This window comes from Pteronotus mesoamericanus, unplaced genomic scaffold, assembly GCF_021234165.1.
Source record: "Pteronotus mesoamericanus isolate MK-2021 breed Mesoamerican mustached bat unplaced genomic scaffold, CSHL_Meso_final contig_657, whole genome shotgun sequence".
Taxonomy (NCBI): domain Eukaryota; kingdom Metazoa; phylum Chordata; class Mammalia; order Chiroptera; family Mormoopidae; genus Pteronotus; species Pteronotus mesoamericanus.
In genome coordinates, this window is record NW_026555229.1 from 14,344,144 (window position 1) to 14,369,407 (window position 25,264).

Consider the following 25,264-nt stretch of genomic DNA (forward strand, 5'->3'; position numbering starts at 1 on the left):
TCTACTCTCCTTCCATTTCTCAAATGGGTCTTTCCTGTGCCCTGGGGGGCAGTGCGCTTTGCTGCTTTTTCCTAATGGCTTCAGGCTTTGCTTCCTAGGAGGTTTAGAGACTATGGAGAAAAACTATTTACACTAATGGACGCTGTCACAGATGCTATGGAGGGTTCTAGTTAGTGGCCTCTTTTGATCATAGTTGCTTGAAATAACACAGAATATTTAAAAGCTGGATTGCAGGTCATTTTTTGATTTTTATATTTCATTTGCTGATTTAATTCTTGTTTCTGAAACTTTTATTAACCTTTATTGATGCAATAATTATGAAGGTTTTGCCTTTAAAAACACTCGCAAAACCTTTTTAGCTTTTGGCATTAGCCTTTTTTATTTTTAATTTGCGATTGTTGAAAGTCAGTGATGGTGAGTGTACTTTTAATTTAAAATTGAAATGTTCATGATTGTTGCACGCATGTTAGAAGGAACTAAACTAATACCCATACTTAGTGATACAACTTTGTGCTTTAGAGTTTAGATGAATATAAATTATTACTATGATTTGTGTTAGTTTGATAGACATTATAAAAGACTACCTTTTTTAAAAAAACTCTTGTTTTATTTATAAGAACAAATTCTCCAGCCCTCAATGAAATAAATGATCAGGCAGGGAAACACTTCTTGAAAGACGGCATAGCACGGTGGTTAGGGCTGGGTCCAGACCGCCTGGCTCTCATTCGTTTCTCATCTTAGTGGTTGTGTGACTTTGGACAAGTAACTTTAGACTTTTTGCCTCAATTTCCTCATCTAAATTGAAATTACTGATAGTACCTAAATCAAAGGCTCATTGTGAGAATTATGAGAATATATGGAAGGCACTTAGAAGAGTGTTTGGCAAACATACAATGTTTAATATGTAAATGTCATTATCATTGTCTGTGGTAAGAATGGAGTCTCATCATAAAAGTCACAAAGAGATGTTGACAAGCTGAACCAAACCAAAAACGGAAAGGCAAAGGACTGGAAAAGCTACTTGTAAAAGATTGGTCAGCCAGAAGCTATAGGGAGAGAAGGGCATACGGAGTGAACCTGGAGCAGAAAGCCTGGTTTACTTGATCAGATTGGTATCTCTGATCGCACTTGATAGTGCAGTTGGATACTTGAAGCCAGAGCCGAATCCATGGGGCAGGGGCAGAAGGGAGGGAGAAGAGATCAGGTCAAGCACGAATTGGCCAGAGGAGCATGGGCTCACTTCTGTATTCCTTCGTTTTGATGAGAACACTGATAATCTGCAATCAGACTTACTAGTGTATTACTATTCAAGGTTTAGCTATGTGAATTTCAATGAATTACTTAACTCCATTGAATTTCATTTTTTAAAAAAATAAAATAGAGATGATACTAGACTTCCTGAGCTTGGCAGGAAATATTAAATTACTAAAGGAAATACTTTGTGTAAAATGTTTATTATCTCAGCACCTTAAACATGGGAAGTGTTCTGGGCGGTTACCATTCTCGCTGCCACCGCCAGCGTTAATTGCCATGTGGAATCCCAAACACCTGACCCCTGACCTGACACAGCCTGGTCACTTTTTCTCATTCCTTAAGCTTTCAAAGGAAATAAGGTTGCAGAGACCAAGATGCTAAAGCTTTTGTCCCCACACGGTAGACCCTAGTGGAACTAGACTGGCCTGCTGGGAGAACTAGGTAATGGAGACCTGACTTGGTCTTTCCCGTACATACCACAGCACAGCTCTTTTTTGGCAGGGTAGCGGCTTTCAAAGCCTGTTATCATGTCATGATTATAGTTTTATTTCTGATCTTCATACTTTTTGGTTCTTTTTCTTGTTGTACGTATTAGGACCTCTATATGATACTAAATAAGTGTCTGTAGCAGATTTCCTCATCTCATTTCTGTTCTCTAGGAATGTCTTAGCTCAGGCTACCATAACTAAATACCACAGACTGGGTTGTTTAAACGGCAGAAATTTATTTTCTCACAGTTCTGAAGGCTAGAAGTCTAAGGTCAATGTGCCAGCATGACTGGTTTCCAGGAAGAGCTCCCTTTTGGCTCATAGTCACCTTCCCACTTTGTCCTCACATGGAAGGGGCAAAGTAAAATAATTACGAAAAGTTTTGATTTAGTTTTAAAATAACTAAACAGAGACTGAGTGCTCAGAATAAATGGAAGCCATTGTCACTTTTAATACAATTTATGTTTATAAAAATATTTGACTATGAAAAATTAAATTGAAATAAACTATTTTCCTTTATATTTTATAGGATAGCAGTTAAGAACACAGAGAAAAAAAGCACATGAAATAGATTTTTTCTGTTGGACTGCCTGGGTTCAGATTCCTTCCTTCATTTACCAGCTCTGTGATTCTGTCAAGTTACCTAACCTCTCTAATCCTCAGTTTCTTCATCTGTAAAAAGGACCTAATGGCTCTACCTGTCTGCTGGGGCTTTGAGAAAACTTAAATGATAACCTCTGTAAAGTGCTTAGCAACCACAGTTTGAGAACCATCTTCATTTTTTTGTTGTTGCTGTTGCTGTTAAATTGAAAGACACTTTAAAGTAATGCAAGTTAAGGAAGAAAAGTTCCTTTTGAATACAAACTACTTGAAGTTAAAGAAAATATACATAAAATAGCCTTGCTAAAATATTTCTTAGAGTGTATGCATAAACAAGTTATTTTAGTTAAAATGTCTCAGATACATGTAAAAGTAACCTCAGAATACATCTAAAATTAAAATACTTGAATATTTTAATAAAATTAATTTGAGAAATAGAGCCTTGTCGCATTGTAATAGGTTGTAAATTAGTTTTTACAACTATTATTTATTCATTTTAATTATTTATTTTTAGCAAACATTTCTTACTAATTTTCATAAACAGCTATATTGTAATATATTGTACTCTTAGCTTTTTTGCATATCAGCTATATCTTTTTGAAAAAATTTCCTAACAAATGAAGCAGTTGATATTTAATTGCAGCTGTGGTGTATATCTAAGTCTAAAAACTGGTACTATGCCAGAAATACACATTTCTTAAGCTATTAAAAGAGACAGTTTCTTCATGAGAAATTGTTCAAAGAGCCTGTTACCAAGTATATAATTTAGGTGGTTAGTGCTAGGTATTTGACTGCCAGTTTCTTTGTAAAGTGTGTGTCAACCCATTTCTTTTATCACATAAAATAAAAAATCAAATGTTTAGAAACATTGTGCCCACAGATGCAGGAACATATTACTATTAAGAATACTTAGACTTTCCATGAACTTACAGGTAAATTTATAAGTCTAAAGAAGTATATCTTTGAAAAGGGAAATAGAAAATTTTCAAAAACAACTTGAAACATTGCTGTATTTTTTTTTCTATCAGATGATTTATAAATATCTTGCTGTCTTCCCTTAACTTTCTCAAAAAATTGGTGTTTTTGTATGAACCAAATATGTATATAATATTTCCTATTTATTTTTGTAAAGATTTAGAGGCGCAAAGAGATGACATCCTCTGGATAGCCATGGCGGGGACTCATCAGATATGGGCGCTTCTGCTGGACTGCAGCCGACTCCTAAAGAAAAAGTAAGTGGCAACACCTCTTTTTGGGTAAACTGCACAACTTGGAGTTCACAGAATTCCCTTTCCCAAGCCTCCACCCTTTCAGCACTTACTGTACTCGTCAGGGTATGTCAGGATATACATACACTGCCCTAACAAACAGCTCAGATGCGTGGTGGATTAAGACAAGGTTTGTTTTCTTGCTCACCCACCCATATAGGTTCGCGGGGAGCGCTGCTCTGCCACGCAGGCTGACATGGCAGCCACCGTCTAGAGCTCATTCATTCATTCATTAATCATCTAACAGCTGTTTATTAAACATACTACATGCTAGGCAAGAGGGATGAAATATGTTCACTAATGAAGAATAAAATTAGAAAATGTGGGTGCTGTCCTCCGTGGGCTTGCAGAGGAAGAATCAGATTAGCAAACAAAACATAGTTGGGAAGTACAGGTGCTGTGTGTGAAAGGAAGCACTGCAGTAGTCCTTTACATTAAGTTGTCCCTTAGGTAAATAAGGACACCTCAAATCCATCAAGGAAGGCTTCCTGGAAGAAACTACTAAATTAAAACCTGATAGAGGAGTAGGAGTTAGACTGGGAGCCCAGTTAGACTGGGTTTTCCAGGCAAGAATTGACTCTGGAGTTGTCAGTAGAAGCCAGATCACAAAGTTCCTTGTGAGCCCTTTTAAAAGATTTGAACATTATTCTCCATGCCTTTCTAGAAAATTTTATGCTGGGAAGTGACATAAGATTTGTGTTTTTGAAAGAACACAGCTAGCATTTGGAGAGAGACAAGAGTAGAGACACAGATATCAGTGAGGCGGCTATTGTTACTATCCAGGCAGGAGATGACAGTGTAGCCTGAACAGTGGAGTGACCAGTAGCATTTCACGTGGACATAATTATAAAACGAAATGAGAGATGACCAGAATGTTCTAAGAGATGGCTGTATTGGACCTAGATGGTCAAGAGTGGACTAAATTTCAAAATAAGTAGAGTGGGCACTCTCATTCTTAATAGGAAAATGTCCACCAGATCACATTGACCTGTATCATAATTTTAAGGATGCTTATCTTTATTACAGAACTACAAGTGGTACTGATTCCTAACATTATAGAAATTACTCTTTCTCCCTACTCTTTCTATGTCTTATATACCTAAGGGAACTCCTTTTTTAGATTAAGACTCCTTAGTAATTATCTTTTAACATATTTGTCTGACATGTTATTACCTCTATTTCTCTGACTAGAATATTTTTACAAGGTCTTTGAATAAGTGACCATATTTTATACATTCTGTATCCCTTTACCTCTGTCCTCTGCTCCCTGCCTAACTGAGCATATCAACTTTTGGACTTTTGCATGTTGTGCCATATTTGGATGTGATATGCATATAGTCTTTTGTTATTTTGCTTCTAAGTCAGCTTCAACCCTTTCCTCCATACAAGATACAACCAAATATTCCTTATAGTCTCTCTGGCATAAACTTACAAAAGGAATCATTGCAGTAATCCTTTATGTAGAAATTTCCCTAATGTATAGAAGAAATTGATTTGTATAATTGATTAGTTAAAGAGCATGCATAATCATCCTATATCTGTTTCTTAAAATAGATAATGCTTGATCTAATTATCTTTCAAAAGTTTTCTTTCTATTTATTTTGCTAGTCTCTACTGTGTACAAGAAAACAAAACATTTTTCTTGGAAATTTAAGCTTTAAACTATCAAGAGCCAAATAATATTTTTAACTATGTTCCTGTTTGTTCTTCTTTTTAAAACAGGCCCTTTAACATTTCTTGTAATACTGTTTTGGTGGTAACAAACTCCTTTATTTTTTTTCTTGTTTGGGATGCTCTTTGTTTCTCCTTCAATTTTAAATGATAACCTTGCTTGGTAAAGTAGTCTGGGTTGTAAGTCCTTGCTTTTCATTATTTTTAATATTTCATGGCAATCCCTTCTTGCCTGAAATGTTTGAAAAATCAGCTGACAGTCTTATGAGAGCTCCCTTGTAGTTAACTGTCTTTCTCTTGTGGCTTTTAAGATTCTTTGTCTTTAATCTTTGCCATTTTAATTATGATGTGTCTTGGTGTGGGCTTCTTTGGGTCCATCTTGTTTGGAACTCTCTCTACTTCATAGACCTGTGTGTCTTTTTCCTTCACCAGGCTAGGTAAGTGTTTTATTATTTCTTCAAAAAGGTTCTCAATCCCTTGCTCTCTTCTCTTTCTGGTATCCCTGTGATGTGGATGTAGTTGCACTTCATGTTGTCCCAAAGGTCCCTTAAACTATCCTCATTTTTTTAAAATTCTTTTTTCTTTTTGCTGCTGATTGGACTTTTTTCTACCTTGTCTTCCAAGTCGCTGATTTGATCCTCTGCTTCATCCAACCTATTTATTCCTTCCAGTGTATTCTTCATTTTGACTGGTCCTTTTTCATGCTGTTAAACCTCCTTACAGCCATTACTTTTGAACACTATAGCTAATAAATTGCTTATCTCCATTTCTTTAGGTCTTTTTCTGGAGATTTCTCCTGTTCTTTCATTTGGGGCCTGTTTCTTTATCTCCTCATTTTGGATGTGTTTTTGTTCTGTATAGTCCCCTTGGTCACTTGAGCTGGGTGCCCTGGGAGTGTCCTTTGTGTGGGTTATGTGAGCCCTCCTGCCGTAATTGATCTTGGTTTCTATTGGCTCATTCATCTGTGGAGTCAACCCTCCAGCTGGCCAACTGTGAGGGTCACCCCCAACGACGGTATACAAGATGCCACGCAGGTGCTGACCGCACAAAACAATTCGCCTGAGCAGGGTTTGATGCCTGCTGAGATCTTCCTTTGTATATGTTGCTTGTGAAGCTTATTGGATCATTCTCTGTTGTTGTCTGAAACTGGCCACTGGGTGTGTTGGTTTGGGGCCTCTTGGGAGGAGCTATGGTGTAGACCAACGTCAGATGCTGCCTGTGACTGGCCCTGGGCGACCTGTTCGGAGCTAACAGCAATCCAGTTTGTGGCTGCCTCTTCTGGGCTTGGGTGTACATGGGAAGGACTAAACTGCGTACCAAGGACAGCTTTCATCAGCCCAGACCCAGAGCAGTTCAGCAAAAGTCCCAAAGCACCCTGAGATCCATCTCTGCCAGCTGCCTGTTAGGCTCGAGTCACTGAAGGGGCCTCTGGCTGTACCCCTCAGCAGGATGTAACACTACGTGGTAGGGTGAGAGGAGATCTAGAGGGTGAAAGGGGGCTGTTGCTTTCCCCTATGCTGATTCCATAAGGAGGGGTGTGCTCCACCTAAGAGAGGAGTCTGCAGCGTAGGTGAATGGCTCAGCACAGGGATCCTGGCAGCTGACTCTCCACCTCTCCCCCCAGAGCCACAATCCCAGACTCTGCTCACACTCCCTCTGCCAGAGCCTAGGGTGAGTGGCTGCAAAGAAATTTTATTCCTCTCTGGCTTTGTGTCTCTAGCCATTTCTTTCTTTTCACAGCCAGATGTTATGTGAGCACCTCTTCCTGGCTCTGATGCTCCAGGAGGTGGAGCCTGACTTGGGAGTTAGACCCCATGCTTCTCAGGTAGAACCCCCACATGTGAGACAGCCTGCTGGAACCTTAGCCACTGCCCATGGGAGAGTGGGTGGACCCTGTTCACATCTCTATCCTTTCTGCCAGTCTCAACGTGGCGTCTTCTGTCAATCCTTGGTTATATGCCTCCTCTTCAGCTGCTCTTCAGTTGGTTATTCAGGATGATCTATAATTTAGCTGTAATTCCACTTTGGTCCTGGGAGGAGGAGAGTGTAGCTCCCACCTACTACACCACATCTTGGATCCTCTGATAATCTTTTTAATTCCCTTTCAGAACCTAATATTACATGAAGCTGAGAAGTAGCTTAAATTAGGATCTAGCTGTACCTATCTCTGCATATTTGGAGGAAAAAAACTCTGTCCCATCAATGATACGATCCGTATTATAATTCTGACCTTGCCAGGGATTTCCTATTTGACCATTTTTGTTTCTAAACCCATCACTTTAATTTGATGATTATTCGTGACTGCTACATATAATAACTGGCCGTTCTCTCCAATACACAGTCTGAGTATGCCAAAAAAAGTAGAAAGGTCCCTACACCATAGATAAATAAGTTAATGATTAGAAAAACTGCAGTGGAATCTGACTTGCACAATCTAACTGAGCCAAGATCACTAGATTTTTATTTTTACAATGCTTATCACCATTTATTTCCTCATTTACATTCATTTGTTTAATAATTGAATTGGATACAATATAACAATGTCGATCTTGTCTTTCTCTTTCAGTGAGTTAAAAAAAGGAACCTGCCTCCGGTTCGCTGGAAGCGGAAATGAAGAGAATCGAAATAATGCGTATCCGCACAAGGCGGGCTTCGCCCAGCCTTCCGGGCTCGCTCTGGCCTCCGAGGGCCCCTGGGGCTGCCTGTTTGTAGCCGACAGTGAGAGCAGTGCCGTGAGGACCGTCTCGCTGACCGACGGGGCTGTGAAGCACCTTGTCGGGGGAGAAAGGGACCCCACGGTAATGAAGGTCCCTCTGCACAGTGTGCCCACCGCCGACCAAGTCTGCAGTTTTCTGAATTTTGAATAGTTCATAAAATGTGAGAGAGAGAGAAAGAGAGAGAGTTCTTGGCCTGTCCGTAGGTTAATGTGGAAGTCAAATCAAAAGGAAATGTGCATATAAAGAAACACAAACGAAACCAGCTAAGAAAAGTAAACTTACTCTCCTCGATTATAGACAAATGTCAAAGCCAGAGAGGAGAGGACGGATAAAATATTGATTAATGAAAGAAGAGGAAAATGTACATTACACGTTAGGCAGGATGGTGGAAAGAGGATCAGGTTGATAGACCTGACCTTTTCCTGACCAGATGTGTGATTATTGTCTGTAAAACTAAACACCAGAGATTAGTACAGGTTCAAAATTCTATCATGTTTTTCCTGTCTGAATCAAATGCCCAGCTCTGTTTATAGGAAATTAGATCTTTTCCCCTTTAACTTAAGTAGCATGTACAGTCATCTTAATTTTCACTGTATATGCTAACAAAACACTGTAAAAATTTTAATACGTGCTGTATTTTTCTTTTTTTAAAACAAAGAATTTATTTGCTTTCGGTGACATTGATGGAGTAGGAATCAGTGCAAAGCTTCAGCACCCACTTGGAGTAACGTGGGACAAGAAAAGGAATTTACTTTATGTGGCAGACTCTTATAATCACAAGGTGAGTCCTGACAGAATTATGTAACACTTTGCTTTTCATCTGTGGTATTTAAAATGCTGAAAAATCTGTGAGCCTCCTCCAGTTGCCACTCTAAAATACAAAGGGGAGTAACAGTCTTTGACAACTACACATAAGCCTTTCTGTTCTTTTCTTGGTCCTTTCTTTACAAAGAGGTTATGATGCTCCTCTGAGCTCGGGAAAGGACTAATAAGCGCATTCCTAAGGCGAGAGCCACAATTGCACATTGCAGCCTATCAAAGCTGCTTAGTACAAACTCAGTAAATAAGGAGAAGGCAGGTAGCACAGAAATTAATGTTTTTTAACTAATGAACATTTTGGAGCTGTTGCATCGTTGCAGCACCTATTAGCAAATAATTCCATTAAAATGGAATTAAAAGGAGCATTTCATTGACTATCCAACTATTTCTATTTTTATTTTTTATAAAAGTGGAAAACGTTTTGTGATGAGACTATAAATTTAATACAGTTGAAAGAACAGAAATCGTTAAGTTTAACATAAGTAGCAAATCCTCAGCCCGTGTTACATGCGCATGAGAAAAGTCAGTTCAACTGTGTCCCATTGCAAGAAAAAATAACATTTTGAAATTTTTTTAATTTCATAAATAATTTCATCAAACATTGCTTCCAGAGGACAAGATGTAACTGGGGATTTTACATAGTTTTCAGCACTCAGAATGGAGTATCTCTCCTTAGGCCATAATTTGAATGTTTGGCTTTTTCAAGAAAATATGGAAGTGTCTCTTCTTTTTCTGTAATTTTTTTTTTAAAGAATATTAATGACAAGTAGGATTCTCTGGCTTGCTTGATAGTGTACTTTTCCATCCTACAAACATGAGATTGAGCCTCAGGTGTATAATTTATTATTATTTCTTTTTTAGATTAAAGTTGTGGATCCAAAAACAAAAAACTGTGTAACATTAGCAGGAACTGGAGATGCAAGTAATGTCAGTTCCAGTTTTACTGAGTCAACTTTTAATGAACCAGGAGGCTTGTGTATTGGAGAGAATGGCCAGTTATTATATGTAGCAGACACGAATAATCATCAAATTAAAGTGATGGATTTAGAAACAAAAACAATTTCTGTGGTAAGTAACCCTAAAGTGTAAGTTAAAAAGGTATCATTTTATGAATGATTCTAAGATCCTCACAGCACTGACAGGCACTTTTGGTTAGTTGCTGTCTGGTGGTGAAAGTGAAGCGTAGGTAGAGTAGTAAGTGAATGTCTGAAGGACATCATTAGTTTTAAAGTAAAAAATTCCATTTATATTAAGAGTGCTTGAAAAAGATACTGAAAGTTGGAAAGAATTTTATTTGAACTTTCAGAAAGGCAAAAAGAAGAGTCATCTGTCTTTATGCAGGTAAAGGGGGGGAATGGGACATCTGCAATAGTATAAACAGTGAAAATAAAAAATAAGTAAAACTTATGAATCATTTACACGAATAAATATGTGCACCTCCTGACACATGCTGTGCACACATACTATGTGGAGTGGGTTGTTTAGTCTTATTTTTAATGATTCTTGGATTAACGTGTAATCTTTGTTTACTATGGTGGATTCATTATGAAATAATCTTCCACAGAAGTGTAGAAGCCACATTTCTCAAAACATTGAAAATAAGATTGAAAGAAAAATGAGTTCTAATCAATTTTTAAAGATATAGTCATGGTCTCTAATAAATTTTAAGTTCTTTCTTGATCTATCACATCTGCCTAAAAAAGAAATGCAAGTTTTTTTTTCTAAAATGCTAGGCATTTCCAAGATATATTTTAAAATAAAAAGATTGTCATCATCATTTGTCATTTCTGTCATCATAGAGCTCTGATACAAGTGACATCATACAGTTCACAATGAAAATTTTAAGAGGATGTATATTATATCCACTCCATTGAAATTGATAGTTTTATTTTAATTTCCTGTCACTTATAAACATATTGAACAACTATTTAATTGTTTCACTCCTAGTTTTATTTTAATTTCCTGTCACTTATAAACATACTGAACAATTATTTAATTGTTTCACTCCTAAGTGTTGGTAATCTTTCTGCCAAAATGAAATATATTCCTGAACCTCATTTTTGACTGAAGTCTAAAAATAAACTCTCTCACTCTATAATTACTTTAAAGTACCTGTGCTTTAATAAACAAATTCTCTCATTTCATAGCTCCCGGTCTTCAGAGATGGAAATGCTGTCGTAGATGGCCCATCCCCGGCAGAAAACCAGAAGACAGTGCCCAAACTACCCAGATCAGCTCCAAGCATCAGACTTGCCCCAGTGGCTGCCTCTCCAGGTCAGACTCTTCAGTTCAAGCTCAGGTTGGACCTCCCTCCAGGAACAAAGCTAACTGAAGGAGCACCCAGTTGCTGGTTTCTGACAGCTGAAGGTATGAGACTAACCTCGCGAATAGTTCATAAGTTCTTGATGTTTAGTAATCTTTCTCATTTGTATATGATGTTTTACTCTATAGTTGGGCAGGATTTGACGGAAGTCATAGGGCCAGATCTAACCCAGCTTTAGCAGTTTTCTTCAGTCTTAGAAATTCTTCTTTCTCTTTTATTAAAGAACAGTGTAACTTACCCAAAATAACTCAATCATAATCGTCCCCATTCTCTGCTAGGCAAGTTCATCACATGGGGCAGACTTCTCCAGTCTCAGAATCATAGGTCCTCGAATATGAAAGCCATGAAAACATGCACTATATATTATGGGGACATTAACGACTCAAAGAGATAGTGATTAAAATAAATGCTTAATATGCTGATTATCATAAATGCTCAAGAGCATACATTGAATTAGGTCAAAGAATGGAATTTGAGCCCAGTTCTGCTTGTTCTTAGTGTAGTGTCTTTTTCATTGTGCTGCTCCCTCTCAAACTAGCTCTAGGACGATTAGCCCTGAAAATTAATTTCATTTATTTAAAAAGACGAAGTTCAAAGCCACCAATTACACATCTGAATGTTATAAAAGTTTCTAAACCTTACTCTCAGTTTCTGTGTGTGATTTAACCCTGGTCTGTTGGGTGAGCACCAACCAGTCCACGGACTGTCCTTGGAGTCGCACCGTCCAGAGCACTGTAACAGTGGGAGTGCAGAGGGACGAGGGGACCAGAAAAGGAGACAGGTGAGCAAATAGCAAGGAGGAGCACAACCGGGAGAGTAGTTACCCCGTGGTTTAAGGAGTGAGTGACCAGCCGTGTCAAGTGCTATTGATAGACCAGGTAAGATAAGGATGAGGAATTGATCATTGATTTAATGTTATAGAGTTAGCTGATGTCCTCAGCCTCAGCTGTTTCAGAGTGATGGAGGAGATATTGAAGAGGTTAAAAAAGAATAGAAAGAAAAGAACTAGAGAAACAAAATACAGATAATTCAGGAGTTTAGCTACAAAATTAATAGGAAATAGAGTAGTTGCTAGAAAGGGGAGTGTTGCTTAGAGAAAAGCATGTTTATCGGTGTCGAAGATCCAGCAGAGAAGAGAGTTTGATATGTGGTGGGGTGAGTATCCTTTAGGATTTGAGAGGGGACGGGACCAAGTGTACAAGTAGAAAGCTGGCCTCTGCCAGGAATGTGGACATTTGCACAATGAGGAGACAAGGCCCCTTGTGTGGCCCAGAGGTCTAGATGGGTGGCAGAGGAGGAAGGTGCTTGTGGAAGCTTTTTCCCGATGCCTCTGTTTTCTGAGTACCCTGGGGAGCACAGACCATGAACTGAGAGAGGAGAGAAGGGTAAGTACATGAGGCAAACACAGTGTGATTGCTGACCAGCTTGAGGCTAGCTGTCGTGAGTGGAAAGCCAGGCCAGTGCGCGCAGAGGCTGCTTGGCCAAGGGCAGCCCCAGGGTGCAGGCAGTGCAGGGCAGCACTGACTGAATAGTGCTAATAAGCTGGTCTGCTCCCATGGCAGACAGCTAAGTAATGTGCCATCAACTTAGGCCTTCGGAATCCTGGTCCAGTATTAACTGTGTTTACTGCTGTACCTTTCAGTAACGCCGTGATAGAATCTCACAGATTCTAAAGTATTAAATTGATTTTCCCCCAGAGTATGATTTTCTTAAAAGCATCGCTTTGTTTTTACTGAAGTAACCTGACATAATCTCCTCCAATTCAGTTCTTTGGCTGTTTTATTATCTTTTACTTTTCCAGATAGCACCTATCAAGTGTTTGAGAGATTTCAATTGCTGTTCATTTCATTTCAATATAATAGTATCATTAAGACTTAACTTACCAGTTATTAAGCCTGAAGCAGCATTTTCTTCTTTAGAAATGCCAGGGGTAAATTTACACTCCATTACTGGCTTACTGCAAGAAAATGGGTTCCAAAGCTATATTTTAAAAATATGCCATTCAAGCAGAAGAATAAACATTGCAGGAGGATATATAATTGAATGCAAATGAATTACTTCAGTCAGAATCCAGGCAGAGCCTTTGTCCTCACTGTCTACCAATTTGCGATCTTTTAAGAACACTTTCTGCTTGAGCCAATTCTCAAAGTATTTAATTACTGTAAGTTATATAAAGATTTGAATGTGTTTTTCAATTAGTTATGAACTTACTAATTTATAGTAAGGAAACAGCATCCTGCCTGCCTTCTAACAGGGCTTTCCCGCATCTGATAGTCTGGACGTTAATTTTACAGTAAGATATTAGGCAGCCAGAACTGAATTCTGACTTCTCGTCGCTCGTCATCTTCCTCTGTCCTGGTCTCCCACGCCCTTTCACATGTTCTCACTCAGTCTTCCATTTCCTCCTCGGCCCCTCCTCCCTCCTGCCCTCTCACACAGTTTTCTTTTGTCCATTCCCCAGACCCAGGCTCTGGGCCTTCCTACCTTGGCCGTCTCAGGGTGGCAGCCTCTGTCCTGCAACGACACACTTGGTGTTCACACCACAAGATCAGAGAGATCTTGGTGGACTGGCCAGGAGGAACTGCTGGGTTAGAATTTGGAAGTCTGGTTCTGGGGTGACTGAGCCTGTGGGGAACCCGCACCCAGGAGAGGGCTGAGCCATGCCGTGCCGGGAGGGCGTGTGGCGCTGGCTCTGTGGGCAGAAGTGTCCTCAAACCCTGGCCACTCCTCATCCTCCGGAGGGTCAGACCAAGTGCTCGGCAGCCTGTCGAACCCTTCTGCCTAGGTCCATTCGTCCAGCACTGTTGCATCCGTTGGGGATCACTGTTAATTTCATTTCTCTGTGTGAAATTAAAGAGCGGGATATGAATTTTTAAAGTAGAATATGACACATTAGCATGTTTGCTATAACTGTCAAACATACAAATTAATACTGAGTCACTAGAATATAAATATGGATAGTATTAAAGGAAAGTGAAAGAGTCTGTAGCGCAAATTCTTTGCTATTTTATCACTTGCCCATTTTTATTGTGTGGGAGCCAATAAAGTTTCATACAAGAATTCCAATAATTTAGGATTTTTGAAAATTATTTTGAAAATAGGGTACATGTGTACACTTATGATAAAGAACATTTTTTTTCTCTTGGCCAGTTATTGAGAGAGAGAGAACCACTTATTTTTAACTAAATTTTGGTCTGTATAATTTTAAAGTTTTCAGCATATGTGAAGGTTTTAAGCCAAAGAGAAAAGCAGCATAAAAGCACAACTAGTATATTATAACTTCACAAACCCCATGTGTAACGCATCTGAAAAATATCTAAAGAAACATTTTCTATGTTTTATTTCCAGAACTAGACATTAAAACAGCCCAGTTTACTTTGTTGTTTGATTTAAAACATAAGAAGTTCCTCACCATCAGACATTCAATAAAATAAAACATACTCCTCAGTCCAGAAATAAAGAAGGCCACAGAATTTTAAAGATAATTTTTAATAATTGTTCGAAACTCTGGACTTAGTTTAACTCTTTAGATTTTCACCTTCCACCTTCTCCTTACTCTTGTTTGACATGTATTTCTCAAATTTCATTTTTCAGTCAACAGAATATTAGAAGCAGTAAACTAAAAAGATGCAGAGGACCAACAGAGACAGGTGCTCTGAGTGTTGGCTCATTCTGAGGTCAAAAAGAGACAGGCACGCTAATGAGTAGGCATGGAGTTCCATCACCACTCAGTAGGGGCTCAGTTTTTGTACCGACGGCCCGAGTCATTGGCAAATCATTAGATTATTTCACTGCATTCTATTTAGGAAGGCAGGCAAGCACACCCTGTGCCTACCAAATGCTGGCTCTTAGCATCCAACCCCCTCTAAAGCTACCGTCTCCAAGAAAGTATGTGCTTCCTCTAACAGAAGGCACCAGGTGAATAAAGACGTTAAAAATTTTTAAATACTAAAAGGTTAAAGTTTTTAATGGTTTATTAAACTTTTGTTATATATATCTATATGGGTAGATATATAGATAACATATGTATTTATGTCTTGGAAAAGTTTTATGTGTTAAAGGTAAACAAAATCTTCTAGTTTTTACATTGTTTAGCCCATTAGAGTAATATATGCCATGTTACTTAAGTCTAAAAAAAATCAGTGTTATTTTGTGATTATTACCTTTTGATAGTCAATAATTTATTATAGTCTTATTTTGCAAGTAAGTCACTGCAGAGTTATACAAGCACTTGTAGACCCTAGCTTGTTTTGTAGTTTTCATATTATGTTTCTGAATACTTTTATCTTTCTTATACAGTCTGAACAATTTACCTTGTATTTTTTAGACAATGAATGGCTTCTTCAAGGACAGGTACCATCTGGAGAAATAGAGAGTATCTCCAACCAGCCAACCATCTCGCTGCAGGTTCCTGGGGACTGCTCGTCCCCTGAAGCCGTCGTATCTGTCCGCGTGTTTCTGTATTACTGCAGCGCAGACAGCGGCGCCTGTATGACGAAGGCGATTTTGTTCAGTCAGCCCTTGCAGATAACTTGTGCGCAGCAGGGCTGCCTGGCTCCGGTAGAGCTCAAGTACGTGTTTTAGCGAGCGAGCCGGCTAGCAGCCGGGTGGCCACGGCCGCCTGTCCTCCCTCCTCGCCGCCACTGTAACTCATGACAAGAAACTTGACTTCCGCCTCTGGACCCCGAGAAACTCACTGCTCAGTTCTAGCAACTGACATTAAAGCGCAGCTCTGCTCCTTATTTAATTATTTATTATAAACGAATTCCTTCATTCTGGCTGGGTACCAGCTAAGTCACTGACCGTCACCTGAACCATGATGTAATCTATGCTGCTATTGCCACATGACTTAAGTCCGCACTTACAGTATGGAATATTATCCTGAGATAATTTGCAGTGATTACTGATAACGATACCAAATATTTTAACTCACTTTTTCTACATTTGTTAATAGTGAGCAGCACATTTGAATGTGCAGATTTCACAATAACTTTAAAGAGAGCCCAAGATTCAGTCAAGCTGGTTATAAGGACACCTGACGTCTAGGGCATACAGTCTGTTCTAAGCCTCCTCCTCCCCAGAAAGTCCTTCATCAGAGTAGAAGCTTTGAGAGTACCTGGGCAGTAAATGTGGTCTTTGTTCTCTTCTGCGGTTTTCTCAGTTGAGATATGTGGAAAAGAGAATTTGTATCTATTTTTATTATATTATTTGCTATTCTAACTTACCATGATTAATGCCTTATAACGCTATACAGAAAAGTTTCTAAACACACACAGACTCACTCCCTTAACTGTTTTTTGAACAAGCAGTCTTACCAGAGAATGAAGGAGTCCTCAGAAATAGGACTTCCAAGGACCAAGGGACTTTGGGACATATTACTGTGATACTATGTAATGATAAAGAATTGTGACAGCTGATAATGATGTAAATGGGTATGTTTGTTTTAGAAATTTACATTTTACTTGTAAACATTAAATGCAGATTTGTTGGGTTTTGGTAATTTCAGTTCCCATATTCAGAATTTAAGTTTCGACCATTTATTATGATTTTTTTTTAAATCACTTTTAAACCTTTAAATTGAAATTTCTATGTGTTGCACCTTCATGCTATAGATATGTATAATATATCCTAATATGTTACTCTTCAAAATATTAAGGCTGAAATATACAGGGATTTGATAACACTGGGGTTTTTTTTAGCCCCGAATATATTGAAAGTTTTTATCATAATTTCTCTATATAAATATTTAAAAGCATATTCTTATTTTTACTAAAACTAATTCAATATGTTTGTGATTTAATCATATTACAAGATTTTTTAAAATCAGGTGAACGATATTCAATAAATATTTATAAATAATATGGCATATGCCTTTCCCGTCAAAAACAGTGCTAGGTTTGAAGTATAATCTTTTAAGCACCATCTGACTATTTTCTTATATCTTTTTTGAAATATAGTTTTGAATATTCTCTTTTATTCAGGTGACCTAAATCTCTGAAGTAAGGAAATGCACAGATCATGACTTTGAATTTGTAACCTGCTAAAGCTATCGAAAGAGGTATAAATGTTAAGAATTCTGTTTAAAATCATATGTAATTACCTCATAAATCTTTCCTCTCCAAGAAAAATGTTTTGTAATAAAAGGGTGTATAACATTAATATTCTCTTACGTAGAAGAGGCCATAGTCATTTTTTAATATCATTTGATTATTATACTACTCATTTCCAGTTGGATAGGCCGAGAATCTTTTGGTTTTATCTTTTTCTATTTAAGGACATAAACAGTTTCACTCTCTAAAGGAGTTTATAAAATTTTATCTTGCTAATTGAAGTATATCTGATAATTAATTTTTCAATATTGCACACATATGGTGAGCATTTTTATGTACACTAAAAATCCAAAAATATTTCTTAGAATCTATTAATGTTTCATTTGTCTAGACAGTGTTTCATTTTGACTTTCAAAATATAGTTTTAATGAACATTCTTAATCTTACCCATCCACCAGTCTGCATTATTTTTTACAGTCAAAATATTTATATAATTAGTATAACTTTTTGTAAATTATACTAAAGCAATATAAATAGGTTCATAGAATTTATGACTAACACATCTGTCACATAAGAGGAAGTACAAGAAAGATTACTTCAAAAAATTTCTTGATCCTTGTCTGCCTTCTGTTTTCTGTAGGAACTTCTGTATTTTTAACTTTTGCTATTTTTTCATGCATAAATAATGATATCCAATGACAGTAGTATAAGTCACCTAATCAAAGTGCCAGGAGTGTGGCATTACAAACACTTTGATGTAATACCTGGAATCCTTGCCCTAAATTATCCTACTGGTTTGTCACTATTTTTTCTACCACTCTCTGATACCATTTCACTTTTTTCCCCCTACATTTATGCTCTGGATTGATAGGATCCCTGAAACGAATTTTATTTATCTTGAATATGCTGTCTCAAGCAAATATTTAACAACTATGCACAAGGGAATACTTTACAGTTTAGTCACCCATAAGTGTCACTTTGGCAAAGTTCAGTGACTAAAAAATAAAACCAATTTTCTCCCTAATGGGTCTAATAATATATTTGTTATCAGGCCTGTAGAAAGCTGTAAATCTTACAGCTAAAAAAGGGGTTTAATATGTGTGAGTGAGTGCATGTATATACATAAACAGATACAAAGATAAACTCAGGAATTTCTCACCTAAGTTTCTCTTATGGCCAATATGTTTTTTGAGCTAACACCACTGAAATAAGTTACTCTCTGCTTGTTTCTCTATAGTTGAAAAATTGGGGAAGATATTTATAATACTTTGTAACATAATTTTCTGCTTGCACAAAATTTACTATTAGCTTGTATCTGCCAATTAAAACAAGTTCAGTGTAGCCATCGTATTCAGCATCATGTTTAAGGACAATCATCAAAAATCAACTAAATTCCATCATTCACAATTACATAAAAATATATACAGACAGAGTATGTCAACATTGGTTCTCCTGAATGGTGGAATTATGAATATTTTTATTTTAACTATTTTCCTGTATTTTTTCAATGAGCAATGTGTTATTTAAAAAAAATAAAACAACAGGAAATGTTCTTTAACAATTTTAAATGAGCTGAATAATAAGCACTTACCATATGATACCTTTTCTAAAGCTACTTTTATTACCAAAGATGACAACATAGTTTTAGGTCTCTTAGATCTACCAGATTACATATGTGCTTTGGTGAAGACAGGAATGTTTATGGCTGCTGCTGCTTCTGGTGTTTTTATTGTGTAGTGGAATGTAGAGGTTAAGAGTGGGACTTTGCGGTCATTGGATTTCTAACTGGTTATTTAAATGGGGCCACTCTCCCTGCCTCCTGGGGTTGCTGTAAAGATTCAATGAAATAGTGTTTGTGAAGCATTTAGTAATTAATGAGAATGCTAATTATTGGCTTAGTTAATAATAATTTATGACCATATACACATGGCTTGACGTCTCTTCAACCACAAGTTCTAAAAGAAACTTTCTTAAGTTGGTTTTCAAGACAAAACCAACAATTTGATGTTAAATTCTCCACAGAGTTGGGACTCAAGGAAAGAAATAGTTTTATAATAAAGGATATTACTATTTTATAAGTGATATAATAGTTATAAAGAAGCATACTTGCAGTTTTATTTTTTAAAAATTTTAAAGACCTTCTGCCACGACGAGTAATAAACTTCCTTTGAGAGGGCCCCGGCATACTCACCCCAGACCACACTCTCCTAACGTACTCTGACGGTGCTCTACAGAATCTTCAAGGTACTTCTATGCATTTTGCCTCGATTGAGCTTCAGGGTAACCTGCTGAATCAGACAAGCAGATGTTAGGGCCATTTTGCAGAACCGGAAACAGCTTTGGAATTTCGGTGACATGTCAGGATCAGAGCTCCCAGGATAATGCCTGATGCTGCAGCCCTGTCCAGCGTGAGCATTTGTTCAGCCAGTGCTGTTGAATAACTGAAGGGTAGTGAGGGATGGATCATTTCTTTGAACATAGGTCTCCTAAGTCCTTGGCACTTCTAGAAGAGTGAAAACAAACTGAGAAATTAAGAGTACTCATTTCCTTTTATGAATGCTTTCTTAAGCCTTTGCAGTATTTAAATAAAGCAGTAAGGATAATAGCTAAGTTTATTGGGTGATTACTATGTGCCTGGCACTTTTCTAAGTGCTTTATATGTATTTACTCCTTTAACTTTCACAACTACCTTATGAGGGGGAAGCACTATTTTTTATTTCACTGCTGAGGAAACTGAGAAACAAGTCATAAGCAGTTACCCAAGCCTAACAGATCCACATTTAGGGAGGGCCTGAGCCCGCGGAGTCTGCTCATCTACCATGTCTCTCAAAGTAGTTTTCCTAAAAACCCATCTTTCGTAGTTATATATAATAACTAAAGAACCCAAAAAGTCCTGGTGATTATTGGTTTTAAAATTTAAATCCATTTAATTAGATTAGCTTTTTGGATTTTTCATTATACACTCTTTCAGGGTTTGGGACAGTTTGTAATTGCTGTTTCCCAGAAGATTTTCTGTACCATTCTTTCTCAAATTCCTATGTTATCCAGAGTTTTTCTTGGTAGATGGATGTATTAATGAATTAAATAACTTTTCAGGATTTGTTCCAAGAATGCTATTTTAATTGGTCTTCAAAAGGCAATCATAAGACCTTATAAAGTTTAACTGTGTTCTTAGCACTAAACTGTCTCAAATGCCACAAACTCATTTATATGTAAGAAAATTTTGTTTTAATAAGGAAAGTGATCTCTAGAAACACAGTATTTGGCCAGTCCATTAACACACATAAAGGCTCAACAGTGACCTAAATATAGGGTCCGGCAGAAGTAACACCTGCTTGAGTGTGGTTGGCAGGGTAATAAATATGGGCATAATAATTTATAGTTCTAATTTGAACATTTCACCTAAAATGTTATATGGTGTGCTTGAGTGTGGCATTGTTACAGAATTACCTGCCTATGATTTTGTAGTAAAAGATTCTGTAAATAATAAAGAGGGGCGTTATTTGTGCCAGACCCTGTACGTGCAATTCTGTAACAGTAAAGTTTTCCCCAGGTCAACCTATCATTCCAAATTTAGCTACTATTGGAAGGAATGAAACAAAATGCTGTGTACCACTGGATTATAATTTGTGATCATCAAGGTACAAAAATAGAAACATCTTTTCATTCTTAGTTTTCTAATTTAAATTAAGTATTACTAAAATTTGTTAATTTTGTTATAAAATCTCTTTTCTGAAATGCATAAGGACTTGCATATTAACTTAAAAGAGTAGTGATAATATACTTTAGAAGTAGCATTCACGTAAGGGCATTTATGTAAGTAAAGAATTCACATTCACCACAAGTCACTATTTGGTCCTGAATAATTAAATTTTTTTTCCCATCTCCTTGCAATAGGGTAACATAAACAGTGGTGTTACAAGGTAGAAAGGCTCGGCTCATCTGCCGCAGGTGCTCATCTGCCGCAGGTACTTCCTGCGCAGCAAGCTCGGCCCTTTCACTACGGGGGCTGCGGGACAGACTGGTGCAGCTGGCTCTCCGCGGGTGTGGCCGCAGAGAGCCCTGGGACAGGCGGGAGGCAGCGCTCGGCAGCCCCACCGACTGCACCCCTTCCCTTGCTGATTTACTTTAATTATCTCCAAGGTTAGAGTTGGAAAGTGAAAACCCTAGATACCTGTTGCGGAATGTTTGCTAGTTAAAGTTACTCATTGCTTGGTGTGTCCCTCTTTGCTGGCACGTTGCTCTCAAGTGTATGACCAAAGGATGTTTCATTCCATTGAAAGCTCCACAACCAAAAAAAAAAAACCACCAAACCAAAAAAAGAATCACAAGCATTTCCAAATACACTTCCTGGCCTGTGCCAGCAACCACACACTGCAAAGCCCAGCACAAGCACCATGGAGCGTAGAACCTTGGAGTCAGAGCATTGTATAACTGAGGGTGTGGCAGGCATTCCTTCCTCTGAGCGGTGACTTACAGACCTGGTGGTTTTCAGTAATACAGAGTTAAGCAAAATTGTCAGATTTTTTTTTTTAATGTGGAAATTCTGAAACTGGGTTAGATGGGCAAACAGAAAATACTACATTTGCTCAATGCATATCATTACATATTTACATTCAAAATACAGGAAGATGAGGCCTCATAATACTAAGAAATAGAGAAAAAAAATTAGGTCTCTCGTTTAAGTATGCCCAGGTTAAACAGTATTTTTATGATTCTTACATGTGCTATGCTCATGAAAAATGTTAAGGTACATAGGATAAAACCTTAGTTGATAAATTATGGTAATGGAGAGTAAAAATAGAATGTTCTTTTTCTGAAAATGTAGGACTCTACCATGGAGCTATCTGCTATTTTTAGAATTTGTAATCATTATTTTTAGTCTCAACAGAAATTTATTCATTCTGTGAGAGTTTTGTACATTGTGTTCATTACAGTATCCAAAATTGCTAACAAGTGTTGGTTTGTATAGAGTCAGAATGTTTTGTTCATGCATGCCTCTGATATTTATCATCCAGGTTTACCTGTAAAAAAAATACACTACCACTCTCTCTCCATACCTTAGGCTTCCTCTCTTTAAAAACAATGTAGTTTCTGTAGAGGCTTTGCTGAGGAACTTTCGTTGCTCAAATACCAGATATAGAACAGTGATTTTGTTGTGGTAAATTTTCTTTTCTAGAATTCCTAATATGTCAGTTTTCAAAGGAAAAGTACCCTATGTGATTTTGAAATTAATTTCTCTCTGTTTTGAGGCATACCTTCCTAATTATATTTTAGGTAGGTTAATACAAAAAAATTTTAAATTACCACTATATTAGCCCACTGTTATGGCACTGTTAGGCCCATTGAGAGCTAGCTTAGAAATATTTTAGTTGTTTGTCATTAGATGTTTATCATTATTTTACATGTGGATTATGGACAAATCAAAGTTTTTTTGTGTGACACATATATATATAATTTCAAATTGTAACAATTCATAAATTTGTCAAATTTTAAATTTTGTGTTGATAAAGTTGTGGTTTTATGTCTGAGACTAGAGTTGGTCTGCTGTGCTGACTTCATGCCTATCATTCCAAAGGTTTGATTATATTTTTCTCCAAATATGAAAAAAATGCAATGAAAATCAAATATACAAGGATATATATTGATGTTTCTAGACATGGTCTAGCTCTTCAAAAATTGATTGGATTTGCATTTCTAAGCATTTCCTGTAGACAGATTAATATATTTTTATACAACACTGTATTTCTAAATTTATTTCTGGACTATTCTCAGTGACTTTCTCAATACACGTGTTAACAGAAGACTGTTTGGAATGAGTGCACAGTGGCCCTCGTTACTGAATCAGAGGAAGTGTAAGACGTGTGATGATAGAAAGCAAGAATGTGCTCATACTGTACACAAACCTAATAACTCTTTTCTAAAGCTTTGTACATTTTTTCATGAAACATTAAATATTTTCTCTCTGAAGCCACGTTTCTGCTTTTTAATCTGCTTTTAAAGTATATCATGAGATAATCTTCCTGCTTACAAACATGAAAGTCATGATTTCTTATTTGAACTCTTGGAGAAATGAACATAAGACTTGGTTTAAAAAAGACACAAAAGCTTGCAAGCAAATAATTCAAAAACGAAATGCCATCATAATGCCAATAGATTTTTCTAAATACATTTAGAAAAGGTGCTCTATTCAGTAAATGATACTGAGACTATTTGAAATGAAAAAAAGAAAGAACTCTACTTAACACCATACACAGACTTTGAGAGGAATTAATGACAATGTAAAAAATACACAAAAATGCCAGAAGAAATAAAGGAGCCTATAGTGTTGGGGGTGGGGATCTAAAAATAAAACTGAGCTCATAGATACAGAGAACAGGTCGGTGGTTGCCAGAGGATGAGGGAGAGGCACAAAATGGGTGAAGAGGGTCAAAAGGTACAAACTTTGGTTAAAAAATAACAGCTCTAACCTGTTCATATTTGTTTATACCACACATACAAATACATAGATGATCCCTGCAATGACTGCAAGCTGAATCGGTGGGGAAAATAGGATTATCCCATGACCCTTAAAAATGTATGTTAAAATATTAAAGATTCAGCGTCAGTGATAAATGTATGGAAAATGAAAAAGTAAAGCTAATGTTTAGTACACTGTAACTTAAAACAGTACAAATATTGAGAACTAAAGTTTTTACTTTATTGTAAGAAAACTTATCAAGAGAATTTAAACAATGCTTGCTTGCCTTTCATAAAATTTATGATACAGAGCAAGCATCTTTTCTCTGCCCTGGCATATTGTCATACTTCTGAGTTTGGATCCACTTATCTTTTAATCTTCATGCTTTCAATGTTGTGCTATATTTCCAAGCATTCCGTTAGTGTGAAATTTTTTTGCCAGATTCACTTCCTGTGGGATATCATCACCCTTTTCGTCACAGCCTCTTTGCTGATGTATGCCAGTAAATTCACCTTCACTAAGTTTCTCTGCTTGTGAATCTAGAGTCTATCGAACATTCTCATGGTCAGCTATTTTCCCTGTAACTCTTTGCATTCAATTCAAATTTCCCTTCCAGTGTTTTCACTTTTCATTTCTTTGCTGTACTTTTTGTCTTATAGGCCAGTTTCCTCTTTTGATTATCTGTAACATTGTCACGTAGCTCTATCACTAGGACACAGGACGGCAACACAACTACACAATTTGCATGAAGTAACATGCACAGTGACCAGTCATCAACAGACTTTGAAAGAAGTAACATTGTTGCTGATCATGGGACACACAACCTGTTATTACAAAGCGATTTGTGGGCCAAAAGAGCTAACAGTGAAGATTGTACTTAGGTAATTGCATCTAAGTTAATATCCCGTCGCAGCTGAACTTGGAATTGTGTTGATTTAAACCATAGTAACTGAAATCGTGCACAAAAATCAATGGAAAGACACAACAAACACCTAATAACTGCAGAGTTCAGTACAGGTTATAGGGACTAGTATTACCATATATACTTGTTTGACTTTTTACCAATGAATACTGTGAATTTTTTGTAGAGCAGACTAAAGTGGGAAAAGATCATGTTTCCCATGATGGCATTTTCTGCTGTGTGTGTGCCTGGAACAGGAGACCAGAAGAGTAACGAGAAACAAACTGTGCCAAATAAGTAAAAGTTGGAGGAGCCTATGCTGGCTATCTTAGAATATGTGAAATCATGTCAAATGAGAGTAAATTTGTCACACAGCATAGTGTCATATCCAAAACACCAATTTTGTGCCAACTAACCTGACACCATCACTTAACAGAATGGCCTTGAGCAAGTTACTTCACCTCCATCAATATTCAGTTTCCTCACCTATAAAAACTGAGTGTAAATACCTCATGAATTGTTTTATGGTAATGTTAGAAAAGTATTATCGTAAAACAACCAGTAAATGCTCCAAACATTGCGCCCTGAGTTCTCTGCCTGTGAATGTCTTCAAAAAGAGGTTGTAAGATAATTGATCCAAGTATTTATCACAGTGGGTGAGAACTGGAACCAGATGACCTCAAGTACTGAGTCATTCTAAAATCCTGAGATTT

At 37.2% G+C, this 25,264-nt stretch overlaps 1 protein-coding gene across 2 annotated transcripts in view; it reads left to right on the forward strand.

Moving 5' to 3' along the window:
• The window catches only part of NHLRC2 (NHL repeat containing 2), a 57,942-nt gene extending 34,789 nt beyond the window's left edge, over positions 1-23,153 (forward strand). The window contains exons 6-12 of one of the 2 annotated variants that reach the window (XM_054581552.1): positions 3,475-3,574; positions 7,848-8,079; positions 8,657-8,779; positions 9,679-9,885; positions 10,965-11,184; positions 15,468-16,572; positions 17,122-17,152. In XM_054581552.1, the coding sequence (XP_054437527.1) occupies positions 3,475-3,574; positions 7,848-8,079; positions 8,657-8,779; positions 9,679-9,885; positions 10,965-11,184; positions 15,468-15,724 (1,139 nt within the window). In that variant the 3' untranslated portion in view covers positions 15,725-16,572; positions 17,122-17,152. Of the gene's footprint in view, positions 1-3,474; positions 3,575-7,847; positions 8,080-8,656; positions 8,780-9,678; positions 9,886-10,964; positions 11,185-15,467; positions 16,573-17,121 lie in introns of both variants that reach the window. The other variant, XM_054581553.1, reaches the window with a different exon arrangement.
• Positions 23,154-25,264: the final 2,111 nt, after the last annotated feature.